The sequence below is a fragment of the Gobio gobio genome (assembly GCF_949357685.1).
Source record: "Gobio gobio genome assembly, chromosome: 5".
Taxonomy (NCBI): domain Eukaryota; kingdom Metazoa; phylum Chordata; class Actinopteri; order Cypriniformes; family Gobionidae; genus Gobio; species Gobio gobio.
In genome coordinates this window covers 11,903,335-11,923,323 of record NC_137101.1, presented here as the reverse complement: position 1 = coordinate 11,923,323, position 19,989 = coordinate 11,903,335, and the positions used below count along the sequence as shown (strand labels likewise).

Here is a 19,989-nt window from a genome sequence, read left to right as displayed (position 1 = left end):
TACAGATGAATATAATTAATAATATAATATAATATATAATATAATATAATATAATATAATAAATATAATATAATATAATATAATATAATATAATATAATATAATATAATATAATATAATATAATATAATATAATATAATATAATATAATATAATATAATATAATATAATATGCTTCTGAAGGCAACAAAACGTAATGTTAGTTTTATTAATAAGTTTGCCACGTGTTGATATGATATTGTATTTAACTTATTGCAAAGTGATATTGTATAATACAATATAATAATTCATATAACATAATATAATATAATATAATACAATATAATATGCTTTTGAAAGCAACAAAACGTAATGTTAGTTTTATTAATAAGTGTGCCACATGTTGATATATTGTATTTAACTTATTGCAAGGTGATATTGTATATAATACAATACAATATAACAGTATAATATAATAATTGATATAATATAATTAATATAATATATGTTTTTGAAGGCAACAAAACTTAATGTTAATTGTATAAATACATTTGCCACGTGTTGATATGATATTGTATTTAACTTATTGCAAAGTGATATTGTATAATACAATATAATAATTCATATAACATAATATAATATAATATAATACAATATAATATGCTTTTGAAAGCAACAAAACGTAATGTTAGTTTTATTAATAAGTGTGCCACATGTTGATATATTGTATTTAACTTATTGCAAGGTGATATTGTATATAATACAATACAATATAACAGTATAATATAATAATTGATATAATATAATTAATATAATATATGTTTTTGAAGGTAACAAAACTTAATGTTAATTGTATAAATACATTTGCCACATGTTGATATGATATTGTATTTAACTTTTTGTAAAGTGATATTGTATACACTACAATATAATCATTGACATAATATATAATATATAGTATATAATAATTGTATAATATAATAGATATAAATTGTATAATATAATAGACAGATGGACATCAATAAACAGCACATTATCAATTAAAATTTTAATATGCCAGCACAGTTTTACCAAACAGTAGAATAAAATATCAAACAATTAGTGTTTCTCCATACATTTCTATTTTAAATTCATAATTATAAAATCACTATAAAATGTTGCTCTTTAATATAGTCACTGTAAAAACTGTGGGATTTCAAACATTCACATGCTGAACGGTTTTTGCTACACCGTTTGGTACAAAAAACAAAAAAAATCTCATCTAACCAATCACACAACCCAGTCTGCAGGGGTGCTGGGCCACCCGGGACCGGTTCAGACCCAGTGTGAGCCTAAACCTAGTCCTAAAGGACTAAAACGTCAGGCTTTCACTGCTCAAACTAAGCCCTCGATCAGGACCGGCTGCGAACCTGCTCCAGACTCAGAGACTAAATGATGTTATCCCATCATAAAAATAAGACCAGATTTAGCATTAGATAAAAAACAACGATTAAATAACTCAGCTTTAAATTACGTCTGTAAATGGTCCGGACAGTAACTTGACTGGAAGGTGGACGTGATTTAGCATGTAGCATCTTCAAAATAGCAACTGCTGGGCAGTTCAAAACCATTTTATCATTCACTTCTGCTTCAAACATTCTCTAGTCTCACGACGTCTAAAATAACATAATACAAAAAAAAACAGTTACGGTACATAACCGAGCGTGAAATGAACTTTGGATAAAGCGTATGCAGATATAGAAGACGACAACGTTTTCTTGATTAATTGTGAAACACAGTGAGTTAATATGTCATGGCGTTCCCAGGACGATCAGTAGAGTCTTTGCATAGCGGAGAGGATCTAAAGACAGTCTTTTAAGGCACTGTGACGTGGAAAGGGCTTCCGGGCACCATTTCTTCGCCCCATTTGACTATGAGGATGTAGTCTCCTTTCTCCTTCACTGTGTATGTGACATTGTACATTCTGTTGCCCATGTGTTTGACGTACACTTCCTCGCAGGGAGTCTTTGGCCCGTGCACTCCTACCATTAACATGTTTGTCCCTGCAAAGAGAAATTAAAAGCCGTTTAGTCATCTGTATATGTGCGTTATGTGCACACACATGCATGAAAAAGTTAGGCACCTGCTTTACTGCAGTCCACCGTGAAGGTGTTCTTCTGGCCGATGAAGGCTTTGGAGAGTCCGGCCCCCCTGGAGACCACATTACTGGCATCGGACGAGAACTTCGGCAGAGTGGAGAAAGATCCGGCCACCGAGGATGATTTCGTCACCGTTTCCACCAGGACCGATGACGTTTCGTGTAGAGAGTGTCCACCGGACAGACGTGCACCTGGACGAGTGAATTTCTTTTTATTGATTTGCTTCGTGAAAGATGAGCCGCTGTTCCATTTGATACCTTCAAATCATTACCATCTCAATTCGAAAATATGTAACATTTTGACATGTTTTCATAGTTGTCATAAGCTTGTGTTGTTTCAAATCCACTCCATCATATTGCATATTAATCCTGCCTGATCATAGCCTGGTCCTACCAGACTCCCTGGTTCGCTGATTGGACCGGTTAAAATTTGACCAGAGAAAACCAGAGAATATACCGCAAACCCAGATTTCCTATTTCCTAACCCCTTTCCTATTTCAAAATGAGTGCTGGAGCTTTTAATTATAGTTATTTACTCATGTGAATGTATTTGTCCCAGACTTCAAGGTGCTATGAGAGCCATATACATAATATTTAAGGAACAACAATGCCGTTTTTTCATGTTTATAACCATTTTAATAATTTTTGATAAATAATTTTATATTTTGTATTATATTTTTATATTAAAGGTGCACTATGTAAAAATATCCAAAAACCACTAGGCCAGTGTTATATATTTTGTTCAGTTGAGTACTTACAATATCCCAAATGTTTCCAACTATTTGTAAATCGTGAGAAAATTGCTCTTTTAACCAAAGAACCGGGACGTGTGAGGGAGTCGCCTGTCGATGACATCATATCTTCGTTCCCCTCGGTTTCCGGGTTTATTCTGCAGAAACGCTTTACTCTCACTGCAGTGTGAACAAGTGTCATAGCAGCCGCCGAGAGAACGCACAGAGTGACGTCACAACATAATGTTCAACACACTCAGATGTATCTAATATGATAAACAGAGCTGCGTTACCTCATAGTCATGACCGGAGAAGCGGAAGTGGCACCGACGACTGTGTCATAATAAAAGTCCTGCCGGCGACTATGCCATAATAAAGGTCCCGCTGCTCGCGAGGTGTGTGTTGCGCTCTTCTTATTAACAATTGCTCCAGCTTCTGCTTCATACTACAGTAACGTTAATAATCGCATCCATGAACATGATTTCTGCCAGAGTCCTATCCCGATTCTTTTCCACTGGCTGTGAGGTGAAGACCACATGTCCCAAAAGTCTGCGCTCAAACTTGGCGTCATTAAACTACGCCTTTGTTTTGAATAGGCGACCTCCAGCGGATGAAAAGTTACATAGTGCACCTTTAACAATACTTGATTTAATTTTGTACTCTGTAACATTCTGTCATTCTGTTCCGTCCACTACAAATATAATATAATATAATATAATATAATATAATATAATATAATATAATATAATATAATATAATATAATATAATATAATATAATATAATATAATATAATATAATATAATATAATATAATATAATATAATATAATATAATTAATATAGACATCAATAAATGGTACACTAGCAATTAAAACTTTAATATGAAGGTTTTACCAAACATTACATTAAAATATTGGTAACACTTTACAATAAGGTCTCATTTGTTAACGCAAGTTAATGCATTAGCTAGCATGAACAATACGTTTTTTACAGCATTTATTGCTCTTTGTTAGTGTTAGTTAATAAAAAATACTATTCATTGTTTCATTATTCACTATTCATTTTATATTCATACATAAAAATCTCTATAAAAAAGTTGATCTTTAACATAGTCACTGTAAAAACTTGCTGAATGTTTTTTTTTGCTGTCTTGCAGGTGTTGATTTCAAGGTTCTATAAGTGGCCTTTTTTGAATGCCGTGCATAAAAAGGTCCTGACTACCGACTAGTCGGGACCTTTTTATGGTCTGAGTAACTCAGTGTCAGCCCTATATGTAAAGAGCAAAAAAATGTATACTACATTAAGCTACTCTAATGTAGTGTGTGATGTCTCACCGGAGACTTTGGCTTTGAAGGGGCTGCCCACGATATGCTGCGGTCCTCCATATTTAATGGAGATGAGGTAGCTGCCGGGAGCCATGGGTGTGTAGGTGACCTTGTATCCTTCTGGACACTCCTGACAATCCATCTTCACTTTCGATGGGCCGTCAATGGTAACCGACAGAGCTCCTGACCCAGCGTTACACGTGTTTACAGTGAAATCTGAGGGTACGCCTGTGAAGGATGAGATGTATTGAGTGAATGCATGTGCGCTTGTGTCTTGACACTCGTGATTGGCTGTTTGGTTGGTTGGTGTCATACCTGTAGTTCCCCCCTCCAGTCCAGGCCCAAAAGCAGTCACCATTCCTGGATCTCCAGCCTGGCAGGGTTCCCCTACACGGATCTTGAAGGGACTGCCTGGGATGTGACTCCCGTTAAAACGGACATCAATGGAGTGGACGCCGTTCTCCCGTGGAATAAACCGTATGGCGTGTTTATCTGCACAAACAGGCATGCGATGTTGAATCATTTCAAATGCAATCTCTATCCATATACTATAAACTAACATCAGTTCTAGTGCGTCTTTAAATGTTATCGAGATCATAATTTGAATGTTGCATTATTTATTGTTTGTTTTTTACTGTATTTATTGTATTATGTCTGTATTTTTCTATTTTACCTCCATTTCCTGTTTTTGTAGCGCTTTGGGTATGAGAAAAAGTAATTATTAAAAGTATTATGATTATTATTATAAAATTAATAATACACAAAATAAAAAGTATCAAAATGGTTTAATAGAATATATCATATTTATATAACATAATAATGATAATCATAAGAAATAAGAAAAAACATGAATAATATACAAAACAAAATAATATGAGAAAAAAGTATGTGTAAAATAAAATATTATATATTAATAATATATTAAACAAAGTATACATACAGTATATTTAGATCATATACATAATAATAAAAAATTATAATATAGAACAAAAAAATAATAATACAAAATAATACATTACATTATTAATACATAGATGTGTATATACTATAAATGTAAATAATAATAATATATATAAAGCAAAATATTATATAAATAATAATACAAAAAGGGTTTAATATATAAATAACATATTTATAAAACATAATAACAATAATGAATAAGAATATCATGAATAATATACAAAACAAAAAATATAAAAATGTATGTTTAAAAAAAGAATATATTAAACAATGTTTGCATATATTTAGATATTAATAATAATAATAATAATAATAATAATAATAATAATAATATAACCAAAACAATAATATATAAATAATAATATACAAAAATAACAAAATAATATTATACACATTGTTTAATAAAATAATATATTACATAATTAATACATAAATATTTACACTATTTATGTAAATAATAAAAATATATAAATAGTAATCATATACAAAATAATGAAATAATATAATTAAAAAAATACAATAATATATATAGATAATATATTTAAAAAATACTATACTATAGTAACAATAATATACAAATAATAAAATAGTATAATATTTTATTTAAATAAAATAATACAAGTAATACATAAAATCATATAATTAATTATAGATCCCCTGACTTTTTCTATGCGTGAGTATGTGCCCATTTGCTCACCATTGTCTAGCTCAGTGATGTAACACTCCTCCACTGCTCCAGACGGTGTGTGCACCTTAGCATCAATCGCCCCTCTCGCCCCGTTCAGCTGCACGGCAAACGAGGCCTCCTGATTCACCTTCAGACCCATCTCCTGCTGAGAGAGAGCCAGACAGACAATTTTACAATATCATCTAATCTTCAGAATTTTAAAGCCGAGTATGTAGAGATGCCTTTCTGGTGCCTTTCTCAGCAAAGATTCTTCACAATGGCCAACATAAAAAATGATTTGCTACTTTGCCATGCTCTTTTGTCTTTCCTATGAAACTCCTTCACTCTTCGTGAAGGCAACTGCAAGTACACTTGTCTTGTCTCATGATAAGCTGTTCTGTGCTCTCCATCAAGTGCTCTCACAGTCTCTCAAAGAGTGTGTTGATAAAGGAGCTGCTATCCGCTCTCAAGAGTCCCTGAATCTCACCCGTCCCGCTGCTACAGAGAATAACGAGCACTCTCCACACAGCTCAGCGCGTGAGTGTGTTTGATTTGGAATCACTCACCTGCAGGCTGGTGATGGTAAGTAGGCGGGCGTCATCTGACAGTGATGCAATGGGAACAACGAAAGGGCTGTCTGGGATATGTTCGTCATTAAATTTGATAGACACCTCGTAGTCACCTGAAATGAGAGAAATAAATCAAACGAAAAACTGAGCGCCATTGTAAACACATCTGTGTAATTGAATATTAGCATTAGCACTTACCAGGCTCCTGTACTACGTAGGCCACCCCACAGGAACCGTCCTTCCTGTCCTCAAAGGTAATCTCTGCTTTGCTGGGCCCCTCAACAGCTATGGACAAACCGCCAGCACCGGCTTCACGAGTCCAGATACTAAACTCAGCTAAAAATCACACATTAAAAAACTATTAAAAATCTGCTAATGGCAAAAAATAATAATATATAGTATATCTTTTTTTTAAAATCCCAAATCATCTGGCAGACCTCAGTGGGCTAAAAGAATGCCCGCAATATCCCCTGACAGTGTCTGAGATCCTGTCAGTGTAATTTTAGTATATAAGTATATAAATTATAGTATGTATTAATATTTTGAATAAGGTTTTGTTAAAGGATTAGTTCACTTTTAAATAAACTTTTGCTTTATTTTTTTCGAGAAACCGAGCAGTATTTATGCTATTATTTTACCTCTTAACAGACGAACGCGATCGTCTCTGAGCTCCGCCATTACTTCCGGCAAGTGAGGTCAAATTTGATTTGATATATATACGTAGATGTATACGTAGATGCCTCATTAGCGCCTGCACGGATCAGTAGAATGAGGAATCTACTATTGATATTGATATACTATTGATATATCTATGACCACGATCTAATTTGACCTCAGTTGCCGGAAGTTATGGCTGAGCTCAGAGATGATCGCGTTCGTCTTTTAAGAGGTAAAATAATAGCATAAATACTGCTCGGTTTCTCGCAGAAACTGATCGCTTCGCTAGATAAGTTTTTTATTCATCGTCTGGTATCGTTTAAAGCCCTTTGAAGCTGCACTGAAACTGTCATTTGGACCTTGAACCGTTTGGGTCCCATTGAAGTCCATTATATGGAGAAAAACCCTGGAATGTTTTCATCCAAAACCTTAATTTCTTTTCGACTGCAGAAAGAAAGACATGGACATCTTGGATGACATGGGGGTGAGTAAATTATAAGCAAAAGTTTATTTAAAAGTGAACTAATCCTTTAATTTTGTCAATTTAAATTTTTTTTTTTAAATATTTAGTTTTAGTACTTTTAGTGCTTCATCTTATTTCAGTTGGCCTTTAATTTGTAAATTTTTTATCTAATATTATATAACCCTAACCCTAAACTAACCCTGCATTTAATTTTATTTCAGCATTATTTAAATTAATGAAAACAATTTCTAATAGTTTTAGTTAACAATATCAATACTAATTCTGCTTCCTGTCTCTTACCTGGAACTCCAGCCACACCCCTGTCCAGGCCAGTACCACCGGCCCGAACCTTGTGGGCCCCTCCCTCTCCCAGGGGCCCCACGGTGAACTGGAAGGGGCTTCCAGGGACATGCTGGCCCCTGTATTTGACATTGACGGTGTGGGGGCCCATCTCCTGAGGCACAAAACGCACACTATAGGTGCTGTCCTCTCCTTCTACGATCTCAGCGTCATCCGTGCTACCGCTGGGACTCGTCACCTGTGCGGTCATCTCCTGTGTGCCTGATTCACCTGAGAGAGAAAGAGGGATGGCGTTGAGAGCATGAGAAAGAGAGGGAGAGAAGGGAAAAGAGACATTTCACATAAAATGTCAGGCATTTCTTCTATAAAAGAAGATGTTTTGGCTGAGTTGGCCACAGAGCTGACGGCCGCTCAGATTTTCCAGCTCGGTTCTCCTGTCATAAATGTCTGCAGTGGAAAGAGTGCGCTCACCCCCGCTCAAAAACCCCATAAACACACACACACCATGACATCATCACACAATAGCACAAAAAGAAACTCGTAAGAGCAAAACTTAAAGGGATAGTTCTCTCAATTTTCAATTTTTGAAGCTGAAATAAACCTTAATAAACCAGCGATCAATGCACACAAACACACGCACACACCCTCTGGTTGTCGACCCTGGCCGCTGCTGAAGGTTCCAAGGCTCTCCCTGCCAATAAATCCACCGAATACATCCCTGAAGGGGTCGCCCCCCACCTGGGTGCTCTCTTCCACCCGCACTTCCCGCTTGGTCTCGCCTGCGCGGGTCTTGCTGATCTCGGTGCGCTCTGTGCGCGTGTATGTGTGGCTGCTGCGGGTGAAGGTGCGGGTGAGACGCTCTTGGGCCGACACCATCTGAAACCAGTTCCCTACAGATGAGGAACCCGGAAGACAGAGGGAAAAGGAAAGAGGAGAAGGAAGGAAGCAATGAGAAAAGAGAAACAGAAAATGCAAGCTTCAGAGTAGAATGAAAACTAATTCCGTATTCTTTCTTTTAATCAAAACAACTTTGATTAAATTCTATACAGTTTCATTCGGAGCCACTCTGATTCAAGAGACAGGAAGTGACACATTACAGTGGGAGTCAGTGAGAAACAGGTGGAAAAAGAGACAAACCCTCCATCCGAATGTGCCTACTTCCCAACTACATAGCAGGCGTAAAACAGAGCATAGGTGTGAGGCATCAAATTCATAGAACAGTAAGCAAAAAGTACCTGGATGACCTACTACTTTTGATTCTGAAGTGCATCTGATGAACACTTTACTATCCCATGAGGCCACAGTAAAGGAAATGCGAACGGAAGTGAAAGGTGACAACATGGTGGATGTAGTACGTCCAAATTTCATTCTTCCCACCCATATTCATACTATACAAAACGTATGTTTTTGAACTAAGTATCAAACCAAATTTAGTACCTACTAGATATTATGCAATTTCGGAAAGACTTGACACCCCTCCCCAGTGTCTCATTCCATCTCTGCTCACCTGGAATCTTGAGGTTGAGGTCACAAGTGCTGCCCACCGTGGCGATAGAAGGTGCCTGCCTCTTTCTGGTTATACTCTCCTTCATTCGTCCCTCACCCAGAACCTTCACTGTAAATGGACTTCCTGTGGAACAACATGAAGGGTTTAAGATTCACCCACCTCAGAAAGCATCCCAAAAAGACTCATGTTTGAGGTCTGTGCAGTACCTGGCACGTGTTGGTCTGCAAATTTGATGTTGATGATGTATGTTCCGGGTTCGGTTGGGCAATAGGTCACTTTGCATGTTCCGTCTTCCACATCCGAACAATTAATGTCAACTTTGCTTGGCCCCTCGATAGACAGACCCAGACCTCCATAACCTAATGAACAAAAAAAATCCCAAAAAAGTGGGATTTATGTTTGCTTTAATCAAACCTTTATAAATCCCAATATACTTCAGTTTTTCTGCATGTACGTACAGTGGGCCTCATTCATGAAAAACGAGCAGCACGAATTTGTGTGTAAAGCCACTCTGACATACATTTTCGGATTCACGAAAATGTTCGTATTTTCAAAATGTTGGTTGGTACAAAGCGGCAACCTCCCGCAGTTTCTATTGAAGCCAATACGGAAGTGATTTAAACTGCAATTCATCGACTGGCCGCTAGGGACAGGCTCCAGAAGGGAGCAGAATCTCATTGAGCCCCATGTTAAAATGCTCAACTTTACAGCAGATTAAAACATGTTTACAGCCTGGTACAAATTGTGGTTTCGGTCTATACGGCTAATTTTGCCCTTCATGACAACTGTGAGGGGGGTGAATTTTTTTATAACTCATTCGTTTACATTATATAAAGCATTAAAGTTCTGCATAATTAAGGGCGTGGCCACTTCGAGTGACAGGTGGATAGCCATTTATCTGCTGTCTGTTAGTCATCACATCACTTCAGCTCCGCCCACGTCCCGCCTTTTTGCCCATTTTCTGTTATCCGGGAGCAACGCGCAATGACACGCTTCCAAGATGGCAACAGCTATCTCGTCCATACTTTGCGTTTCAAAACTGCTCATCAGAATCCTATGGGTGACGTCACGGACACTACGTCCATATTTTTTTACAGTCAATGGTTGGTACGAAAGAAATGTACACCTGCTCCCTACCATGTGTAAATGGTGCGTAAAACATTTGAACGTTCTATGTTCTAATTTAGGCAAACTGATGACATTGCATTTTGATGCACTATGTACCGTAATAATATTTCAAGAGTTGATTTGCCCCGTCTCTTTTTTTTTTTTTTTTTTACTGTTCATCGTTGGGTAATAGGCAGTGCTCGTCACTGTCACTTTTTACCAGGCCGTCCAATCACAGTGGAGACGGGGCGGGACAAAAACTACACCGACCAATCATCCCACTTGTACACCGACTGAACAACAATAATGGAAAAGTTAATATTGCTTTTTACGGCATTTTTTATATTCAAGATTCAAGATTCAAGATTCAAGAGTTTTATTTGTCACATACACAGTTATATACACAATATACAACTGGCAGTGAAATGTAAACAGGTCCGCTCCATGGACAGTGCAAATAACAGTTACAAGAACACAAGGGGAAATTAAAATAGAAATAGAATAAAATTAGAATAAAAAGTATTAACATAAGTAGAGTTATAAATAAATCAAGTAAGATAAAAATAGGAAATAAGATAAAAATAAAAAAATAAAATAAAAATATAAAATATAAAATAAGTGGATATGATAAGTGAAAAACTGTAGACTTAAAAATAAGTGGTTAACATAAAATATATATATATATTTATATATAGAGAAGTATGATGTGCATGCAATAGGTATAATTGCAAATGGAGTATAATGTGCAAACAGGAGTATGATGTGCAAACAGGTTATTACAGGTTGTTACACAGTAACAATAGGAACGTAAAGTGCAGTGCAATGGCAGTATGTGGATGTTAATGTTTAAACTGGATGTTTATGCGTGTGCGGGGTGAAGTGAAGTCACGTGACTGAGTTCAGGAGTCTGATGGCCTGGGGGAAGAAACTCCTCCTGAGTCTTTCAGTCTTTGCCATCAGGCTACGGAAGCGCTTACCAGATGGCAGCAGGGTGAAGTGAGAGTTTGCAGGGTGATTAATGTCTCTGATGATTTTAGTAGCTCTACCTCTGCAGCGTTTGGTGTAGATGTCCTGCAGAGACGGGAGAGCTGAGCCTGAGATGCGCTCGGATAAGCGCACCACTCTTTGCAGGGCTTTGCAATCGTGACTGGTGCTGTTCCCGTACCACGCTGTGATGCACTGAGTCAGGACACTTTCTATCGCCCCTCGATAGAAAGTTTTCAGGATGGCTGGTGAAACCCTGAATTTCCTCAGCTGGCGCAGGTGGTACAGTCTTTGCCTGGCTTTTTTCACCTGTGTCTGGATGTGTGTAGTCCAGGTCAGATCCTCGGAGATGTTCACACCCAGGTATTTGAAGCTGCTCACTCTCTCTACCGGTGTCCCGCTGATCATGAGAGGGGAGTATGACCGATGCTGTCTCTTCCTGAAGTCCACAATCAGTTCTTTGGTCTTGTTAACATTCAGAGAGAGACAGTTGTCCTGGCACCATGATGTCAGTTGCTCCACTTCGTCCAAGTATGCCGTCTCATTGTTGTTGGAGATGAGACCCAGGACAACAGTATCATCAGCAAACTTGATGATCGAGGTGGAGCTGTGTGTGGACAAACAGTCATGGGTGTAGAGAGAGTAGAGCAGGGGACTCAGCACACAGCCCTGTGGAGCTCCAACACTCAGGGTGATGGAGGTGGAGGTGAACTGGCCTACTCTCACCGCCTGGGGTCTGCCAGTGAGGAAATCTTCAATCCAGAGGCAGAGAGAAGAATTCAGGCCTAGATCCAGGAGTTTGTGTGTTAGCTTAATGGGAACTATGGTGTTAAAGGCTGAGCTATAGTCAATAAATAGCAGCCTGACATAGTTCCCACTTTTGCTGTCGATGTGAGTGAGGCAGGAGTGAAGGACGTGAGAGATGGCATCTTCAGTCGATCTATTGGGACGATAGGCAAACTGAAGAGGGTCCAAAGTGTCAGGAATGGAGGAGCAAATGTTGTTTTTAATAAGTCTCTCAAAGACCTTCATGACTAAAGATGTGAGAGCCACTGGACGATAGTCATTTAGGCAAGAGGGTTTACTGATCTTAGGTACAGGGATGATGGAGGATCGTTTGAAGGAGGTGGGGACAACAGATGTAGCAAGGGACTCGTTAAATATGGATGTAAAGAGCCCTGCGAGCTGATCAGCACAGGACCGCAGAACACGACCTGAAATACCATCCGGCCCAGCAGCTTTCCTGACATCCACACGTTTGAGTGCCCTCCGAACCTCGTCCTCCGAGACAGAGATCACGTGACTGTTGCTGCTCTGAGGGACTCTCTCTGACGCGTCACTCGCCGGAGTCGCGCTGCCGCGATTACCATCAAAGCGAGCGTAGAAAGAGTTTAACTCGTTCACCAGCAACGGATCAGCTCTCACCTCTGCAGAGGATTTAGTTCCAAAAGCACAGATGGTCCTCAGTCCCTGCCACATCCGCCGGGAGTCGTTGAGTTGGAAATGAGATTCCACTCGGTCTTTATATCGGAGTTTTGCGGCTTTAACGGCGCGCCGGAGGGCGTAACATGAAGCTTTGTACTCCCTCATATCCCCCGTTAGGAGACCGGCATTGTAAGCGGTAGTGCGCGAGTTTACTGCAGTGCGAATTGAACTGTCCACCCACGGTTTCTGATTAGGGAAGGACGTTATAGTTAATGTTTGTGTGGCTTGCTCTGTCAGTGTGTTGATAAAGCAGAGCGCCACTTCTGTGAACTCGCTGACGTCTTCAGAACTCGCGCGGAACATGTCCCAGTCGACGTCATCAAGAGCTGCCTGTAGCGTGATCTCTGAATGGGATGACCAGCGTTTGACTTCCCTCCTCACCGGGGGCTCTTGAACGAGCCTTTGTTTGTATTCCGGTGTGAGGAAAATGGCGGCATGGTCCGATTTGCCAAAAGCTGGCTGTGAACGAGCTTTGTAGGCGTTCTTAAACGGAGAGTAGCAATGATCCAGTGTGTTTGCTCCTCGTGTGGGACAGGAGACATGCTGGTGAAAGTTTGGCAATACTTTCTTTAGGTTTGCTTTGTTAAAATCACCCGCGACGATGAAAGCAGCGTCGGGGTGTTTGTTTATGAAGCCGCTGGTCACATCATGGAGGGCAGATAAAGCCAGCCCCGTGTCTGCCTGTGGTGGAATATAAACGGCAGTGGCGATGACCGAGGAAAACTCCCTCGGCAGGTAGAAAGGCCGGCACATGATAGTTAAATGTTCCAAGTGAGGCGAGCAGGATCGCGAAAGAATGGAGATGTTCCTAGGATCGCACCATTTCTTGTTTATCATGAAACACACTCCACCGCCTTTAGATTCTGTATTCAGTAATATTCTTCAAAATGAGATACTAGTAACACATTACTGCCACGGATATTCTGTATCATAGCAACCAAAGTATCTCAGCTGGAAAAACGCTGCCCTTGCAAAGCACTTTCAAGCGCCACCAGCTGGCCGTTTTCAGAAGAGCACCAGACGTTTTTTAGCTGGCTAAAAATGCTTTGGTGGACACATGATAATGTAATATTTATTGCTAGGCAATTGGTCAATTAGTCTCTTTAGCATTTATGCAAAATACTGGAGCCAAACCTGAGAAAGAATCCCAGAAGATTCCACAGCGTTCCTGGCCACGTCATTTGCAGTTGTAACTCATGGGCGGGGATTATGCTAATTATGAATGAGCGTGCATGCGCGTCCTATTTACGAATGTTTGGAATTCATTAATATACACACGTTTAACTACTGAATCCATGGTATACGAAGCGTTTTTGAATCTGGAGGAGAGTTTTCATAAAGGTCCATTTTACGCGCAAATTACTCAGAATTTGCTCATATATTTACGAAAGTTTTATGAGGCCCAGTGTGCGTAAATTTGATATCTAATCTAATTAGTTGGTCCACAAGGTGGCAACTCTGCTCTAGCCCGTTGTTTCACAGTTGGAAAGAAACAAATGAGATGGAACAACAACATCAAACTACTGGAGACGGCAACAACAATAGACGGCCATGATGAAGAGGGCTTGTGTGAGGGTGTTTAACCGTAGTTTAAGTGAGTACAAAGACTTTTTTTCACTTTTAACTTCTGGAGAGAAATAGCACAGATCATGGACAAGGATGAAACTTTCTAGTGCTATGCTATCAAATGGAGAATACTTTGAAAGAGTATACATTTCGAAAGTGCGCCTACACAATGTTTGCGTCAAAACTGAAGTGTACCTTGGGAATAAGTGCATAATGGGCGCCACATATCCTAGAATACCATTTACCTGCACTTCTGGTGTCCACGATAAACTCAGCCACTTCAAAGGTGTGTCCTTCAATCAGACCTTTTCCAAACACCTTCACTTTACTGGCATCTCCAATCTCAGACTGGCCCACCATGATCTTGAATGGGCTGTTGGTCACATGTTTTCCACTCTTCTTCACGCTGACCACATGCTCACCCACCTCTTTAGGAGTGAAGGATATCCCTGAAGATAAAGAGCAACAGGACTGAGGCCTTTGTTCAGGTTTAATAGAGTATTTTATGGTGGCACTATCATATCTAACAAAAGCGATAGGCCTCAGGATTTGGCTTTACATCAAGTCTTTTCTGAGCTGATAGTGGATTCTCTTTGAAATCACAGGAAGGAGCTCTTAGTCTCAAATAAGGTTTCTGAGGCATCACTAGATGAAAGTCGTAGTGTTTGATTGCTGACATCAGTCAGAGGACTTGTTTTGACTCATACATTCATTCTTCTAGTTTCTGAAAGTGTTATATTTAAATACCCAGCCTTTCCCATCTGCAAAAAAATTACCTAAATATTGATAATTCTTATTTGCAGGGGTGTACACAAACATTTGTCCAAATGCTGTCTATAATAAGAGTGCCCTTCCCACTAAAACTACCTGCAAATCATGGTTGATGGCCCTTCAACATGTCCTGCCTAAACTTAATAAGATCTGGCTTATTTACAGGTTGCTTTATTAGTTCAGTCATGATGCAGGTAGGTACTGGCAGGCTTGACGTGTGACTTACCGATGTGGCGGTTTGGCAGTCTCTTCAGCAGGCAGGGCTCCTCGTTGCCAGATGGAGCTCTGATACTCGCAGTCAGGGAGCTCAGGTCCGTCTCTGTGATCTTCAGAGACACGTCTGTGGCCGTGCCAACGTTCAGCTGAGAAGTCCTCATGGTGTCATCACCTTTATCAAGAATATGAGAGAATAAAGTGAGGAGCCATGATAAATAGTGACTTTAAATATACAGTGTGTGTGTATATATATATATATATATATATATATATATACTGTGTGTATGTATAAAATGTTAAAAAACTAAAACAACTATTATAAAAAATATATACAAATATTACAAAAAAAACAACAGTAAAGACATTGCTGCAAAAAAAAAATTAGATGTACTCCAACTCATAAATTTGAAATTCTATTAATCAAAGAATCACAGTTTACACACAAAAAAACATTAAAAGGAGAAATGTTTCAAATCAGCATATTGGAACGATTTAATATATTAAAATGTCAACTTTGCCATCACATTAATAAAAGTAAAGTTCATTTTCAATTGAAAAATATTTCACAGTATTAATGTTTTTACTGTATCTTTGATCAAATAAATGCAGCCTTGGTGAGCATAATCTTACCGACTCCCAAATTTTAAAGGTAGTTCTTGTTTATGTATTTATTATAACTAGCAAATATGATCCAATTATTAAAATAAGCATTTCTTGAACGGGTGCAACCCCATTTCCATTGCAGAGAGAAATTGTGTGAGGGGCAAAGTGAGACTGAGACTTGAGGATGGGGGGGAAACAGCTGCTTCCTGTTTCTAAAAATTCTGCCTACTACTTTTAGAAGCACTTTACAGATGTGGTTAAATTCTCCAGGTGTGAAGGCATGCGCACACACATAAATACACACAGCAGCTAATTTAGTGATTCACAAACATTATGGAGAGACATAACTTTGCCCTCTCTTGTTCATCCTCTCTCTCTCTCACTCATACCCATATTTGGGCACACACAAACCCCAACCTGTGATCTTGGCTGTAAAGGGGCTTCCAGCAATGTGCTTGTCATCAAACTTGACGATTATGTTGTAGTCTCCTGGGGCCGTTGGCAGGTAGGACACAGTGCATGTGCCATCTTTATTATCCTTACAGCTGATCTCTGCCTTAGAGGGGCCCTCCACTGCCAAAGACAGACCTCCTGAGGGAAGATGAGAGTGCAAAAGTCTAGCAATGTGAGAATAATGCAATGCGACTGGGAGACAGCCAGGCTTGGTTTGTGTATCACCTTCTCCAGCGTCCTTAGTGACGATTGTGAAGGTGGCAGATTTGTTGACCATGCCGTGACTCAGACCAGGGCCATATGCATTCACATGCCCGCTGTTAATGGCATCTACATAGAACTGCAGTGGACTTCCTGTAGGAAGACATAAGAAGAGTGTCACTTCATGTTTCCAAATGATCAATACAAACATTATTTATTATAACATCATTATTAGATTTCCAGATTTTAGAGCAAATGTCTGATTGTTTTGGTACCTGGTATGTGATTCCCGTCATATTTGATGTCCATCTCATGCAGGCCCTTCTCGGTGGGGGCGTATTTTACTGTCACCGTCCCGTCCTTGTTATCAGTGATGTTGGGGCGGGCAGTCTTACCAGAAGGCATACGCACCTCACCTGGAAAAAGACAAAATGCTACCTTTTCGAATACAGACTTGTGTAGGCTCATGTGAAAAAAGAAGTGTGCTTAACTGTAATGAATGTGATTAAAATCCTAAACATATATATTTAAAGTAGAATTGTAGACAATATAATATTAATGAAATAAAAGGCCACAGATGTGTACTTTCTTAACACACTTAAGTACACTTTTAAGTGCACTTTGTAATAATGTCAAATTAAACGTTTTTACTTTACACTTTTAATCATGTTTTAATAATGTTTTGTCATGCTTTTGAAAAAATCATGCAATTAAGTGTCCGAAAAGTTTGCATTTAAGTACATTCTTTTATTTCTGTAATAAATACTCAATATTCAAACAGCATGTCAAGGTGTACTTAATTTTCACAAGAGGTCGTTGCTTACTGGCCCAGGCCAAAGGAGGTTTGTTTAACTATGTTTGCCTTTGCAAGCACCTCTAATGATTATCTAATTGTTTATTAATACATTTTTATTCAATTGTTTTTTTAATGAATTATTTTACCTGTAATCTCCCCCTTTTGCACAGTAAATGGAATGACAAGATTGAACGGGCGGAGCATTGGCTCCATGGCGTCCACTGCGGTGACTGGTTCCTCCGTGGCCTAGAAGAGAAAGAGATTTTAGCATCACTGCACTGCTGATTAAGGACAGTGAACAGAAAGGGCATGCAAAGGGTTAATGATAAAGGGCCCAGGCTGATTGAGCTGCAACAAATGAAATAAATGTGTAAAAGCAGCAGCTACAAAGCCAAATAAAAGAGACTTAAGTGCAAAACTCTGCCTTTGCAATGTGAGATCAACAACCGATTCATTAACTCCACGAATGCATGATCAGCCAACTAGCCGTTTTAATAAGTTGTTAAAAAGATGTCAGCAGCAAAGCTCGTGGGAAATTAAGCAAAGATGGCTGAAATGAAAAGGTGTAATGATAAAGGCTGAGGAGCAGAAAGCATTTAGGATGTTATCTGATGACTACGGGTGGTGTGTACCCAGTGAGGGGTGTAGCCCTTGTAGGGGGCGTAGGGCTGCTGTAACTGCAGTTTATCACACGGTTCCTCAATTATAGGGATGGTATCAGATGCCTGGAGAAGGAGGTGGTCACATGTTTAGGGCTTCACACAACACACATTTACATGCAGCTAATTCAATTCGACCCACTGAACTGGAATTGAATTGCTAAGTTAAGTACAATAAAAGTTTCTGTTGGGGAGAATGATTACTTTGTAAAAACACACCATGCACTGTAGCCATATTTTTTTAATTATTTAGGTAAGGGGTCAGTAAGTTTTTTTTTCTTGAAAGAAATTAATTTTTTTTTTTTAGCAAGGACACATCAAATTGATCACAAGTACAGATATTTATATTGTAGCAAAAGATTAAAATAAATGCTGAACTTAAAAGCTTTCTGTTCATCGCAAAATCACGGAATATGATCAAATAAATGCATCCTTAGTGAGCCTTGCCAACCCCATACTTTTGAATGGTAGTGTACATAATGTACACAAACAAAATATGCATAATTCAGATACATAATAGAGAAGGTGCTCACCACCACATGGAAGGGACTGTTGGGAATGTGCTCTCCTCCAAAACGAATGGTGATGACGTATTTCCCAGGTTCTGGAGCAGTATAGTAGATATCAAATGTTCCGTCTGCATTCTCCACCACATCCACATCTAGCTCCGCCCCATCTGGAGTTGACACTTTGCAGGTGACCTTCCCCTTCCCAGCAGCCTTTGCATCCACAGTGATAACGGTCTCCTCGCCGATTTGAATGGTGGGTCCGAGCCCTGAGCCTGAGTACAGCCACAAAACAATTACAATTAAGATTACAACAGCATTTTATACACCAATCAGACAGAGGCACAGTTATGGAGTGAATTTAAATGGGCCGTTTTTTTGCCATTCATCTCAATGAAAAAGAGTGGCCTAAACTGTTCCCACATAAAAGGCTGGCAAAGGTCAAAAAAGGTAACTCACCCAGTCCGTGTCCCCCAATCGACACTACAGATAAACAAAAAGATTTGTTCGAATTCATGATCATAAAGGTAATCTTAGGTAAGATGCTAGGTTTTAAAAATGTAAAATTTGTGCTGAGTGCTGAGATTGCACTTTTATAAAGCAATAAAATCACAAGACACTAATAAAAGCTCACTATAGAAGGCCACAGTGGGGTGTGACGTAGACATCTGTAACTGACCTGTCACAAGGCATTTGCTGGCATCTCCACTGGGCAGCGCATGGATGCGGTAAGGGGAGTATGGAATCTCGTCCCCGCCATATTTGATTGTAATAGTGTAGCGCCCTGTCATATCTGGGACGTAGGATACGGTGTACGTTCCATCTCTGTTATCCCGAATATTGGCTTTCTTTGGCTTTCCTTCTGGGTCCTGCAAAAGGAACGAGTTGTTAAAGTGTGTTTCATGCGAATGAGTGTAGGCTCTGCATTTAAAAATCCTAATCCTACAAAATTTGAACTAGCTGCTGAAATAAATGTAGCCAATATTCAACAAGGCAATATTACTCATACATATTACATATCAAGCATCTCTGACTGTTAGTCATGTAGTGGAAAACCACATGTAGGGTTTAGCCTAAATCTAATGACAGGTCAGTCCACAGTGACCACTAGAGGGCAACATTAAGGGTCCCCTTGACAGGCACACAATGATCAAGTATGGCTGCCTGGGAGAAAGGTTCACTCTCACATCCAAAAAAACGCCACTTTTGTGCAAGATGAAAATGTTTTTGGATGCTTTTGCTCGTGTGCAGTTTGGAAACGCTCGTTTTGGTTCAAGTGAAGTTTTCTCCCTTCCTTTTTAGCATGGAAAGTAGTATGATTATAAGAAAACAAGGATCATCCTCACGAAA

The 19,989-nt window shown here is 38.9% G+C and overlaps 1 protein-coding gene across 24 annotated transcripts in view; it reads right to left on the bottom strand.

Annotated features, from left to right (window-relative positions):
• Positions 1 to 1,008: 1,008 nt before the first annotated feature.
• Positions 1,009 to 19,989, bottom strand: part of flncb (filamin C, gamma b (actin binding protein 280)) — a 70,727-nt gene continuing 51,746 nt past the window's right edge. For 5 of the 24 annotated variants that reach the window (XM_079817718.1, XM_079817740.1, XM_079817729.1 and 2 more), the window contains 21 exons: positions 19,319 to 19,508; positions 19,099 to 19,122; positions 18,667 to 18,914; positions 18,107 to 18,199; positions 17,621 to 17,720; positions 16,954 to 17,094; positions 16,703 to 16,831; positions 16,442 to 16,615; positions 15,432 to 15,593; positions 14,680 to 14,883; positions 9,499 to 9,651; positions 9,293 to 9,415; positions 8,430 to 8,675; positions 7,786 to 8,055; positions 6,564 to 6,701; positions 6,363 to 6,478; positions 5,827 to 5,962; positions 4,485 to 4,661; positions 4,179 to 4,397; positions 2,100 to 2,306; positions 1,009 to 2,019 (listed from right to left, as the gene is read on the bottom strand). In XM_079817718.1, the coding sequence (XP_079673844.1) occupies positions 1,832 to 2,019; positions 2,100 to 2,306; positions 4,179 to 4,397; positions 4,485 to 4,661; positions 5,827 to 5,962; positions 6,363 to 6,478; positions 6,564 to 6,701; positions 7,786 to 8,055; positions 8,430 to 8,675; positions 9,293 to 9,415; positions 9,499 to 9,651; positions 14,680 to 14,883; positions 15,432 to 15,593; positions 16,442 to 16,615; positions 16,703 to 16,831; positions 16,954 to 17,094; positions 17,621 to 17,720; positions 18,107 to 18,199; positions 18,667 to 18,914; positions 19,099 to 19,122; positions 19,319 to 19,508 (3,438 nt within the window). In that variant the 3' untranslated portion in view covers positions 1,009 to 1,831. The remainder of the gene's footprint in view (positions 2,020 to 2,099; positions 2,307 to 4,178; positions 4,398 to 4,484; positions 4,662 to 5,826; positions 5,963 to 6,362; positions 6,479 to 6,563; positions 6,702 to 7,785; positions 8,056 to 8,429; positions 8,676 to 9,292; positions 9,416 to 9,498; positions 9,652 to 14,679; positions 14,884 to 15,431; positions 15,594 to 16,441; positions 16,616 to 16,702; positions 16,832 to 16,953; positions 17,095 to 17,620; positions 17,721 to 18,106; positions 18,200 to 18,666; positions 18,915 to 19,098; positions 19,123 to 19,318; positions 19,509 to 19,989) is intronic. The other 19 variants (XM_079817735.1, XM_079817741.1, XM_079817725.1 and 16 more) reach the window with 8 other exon arrangements.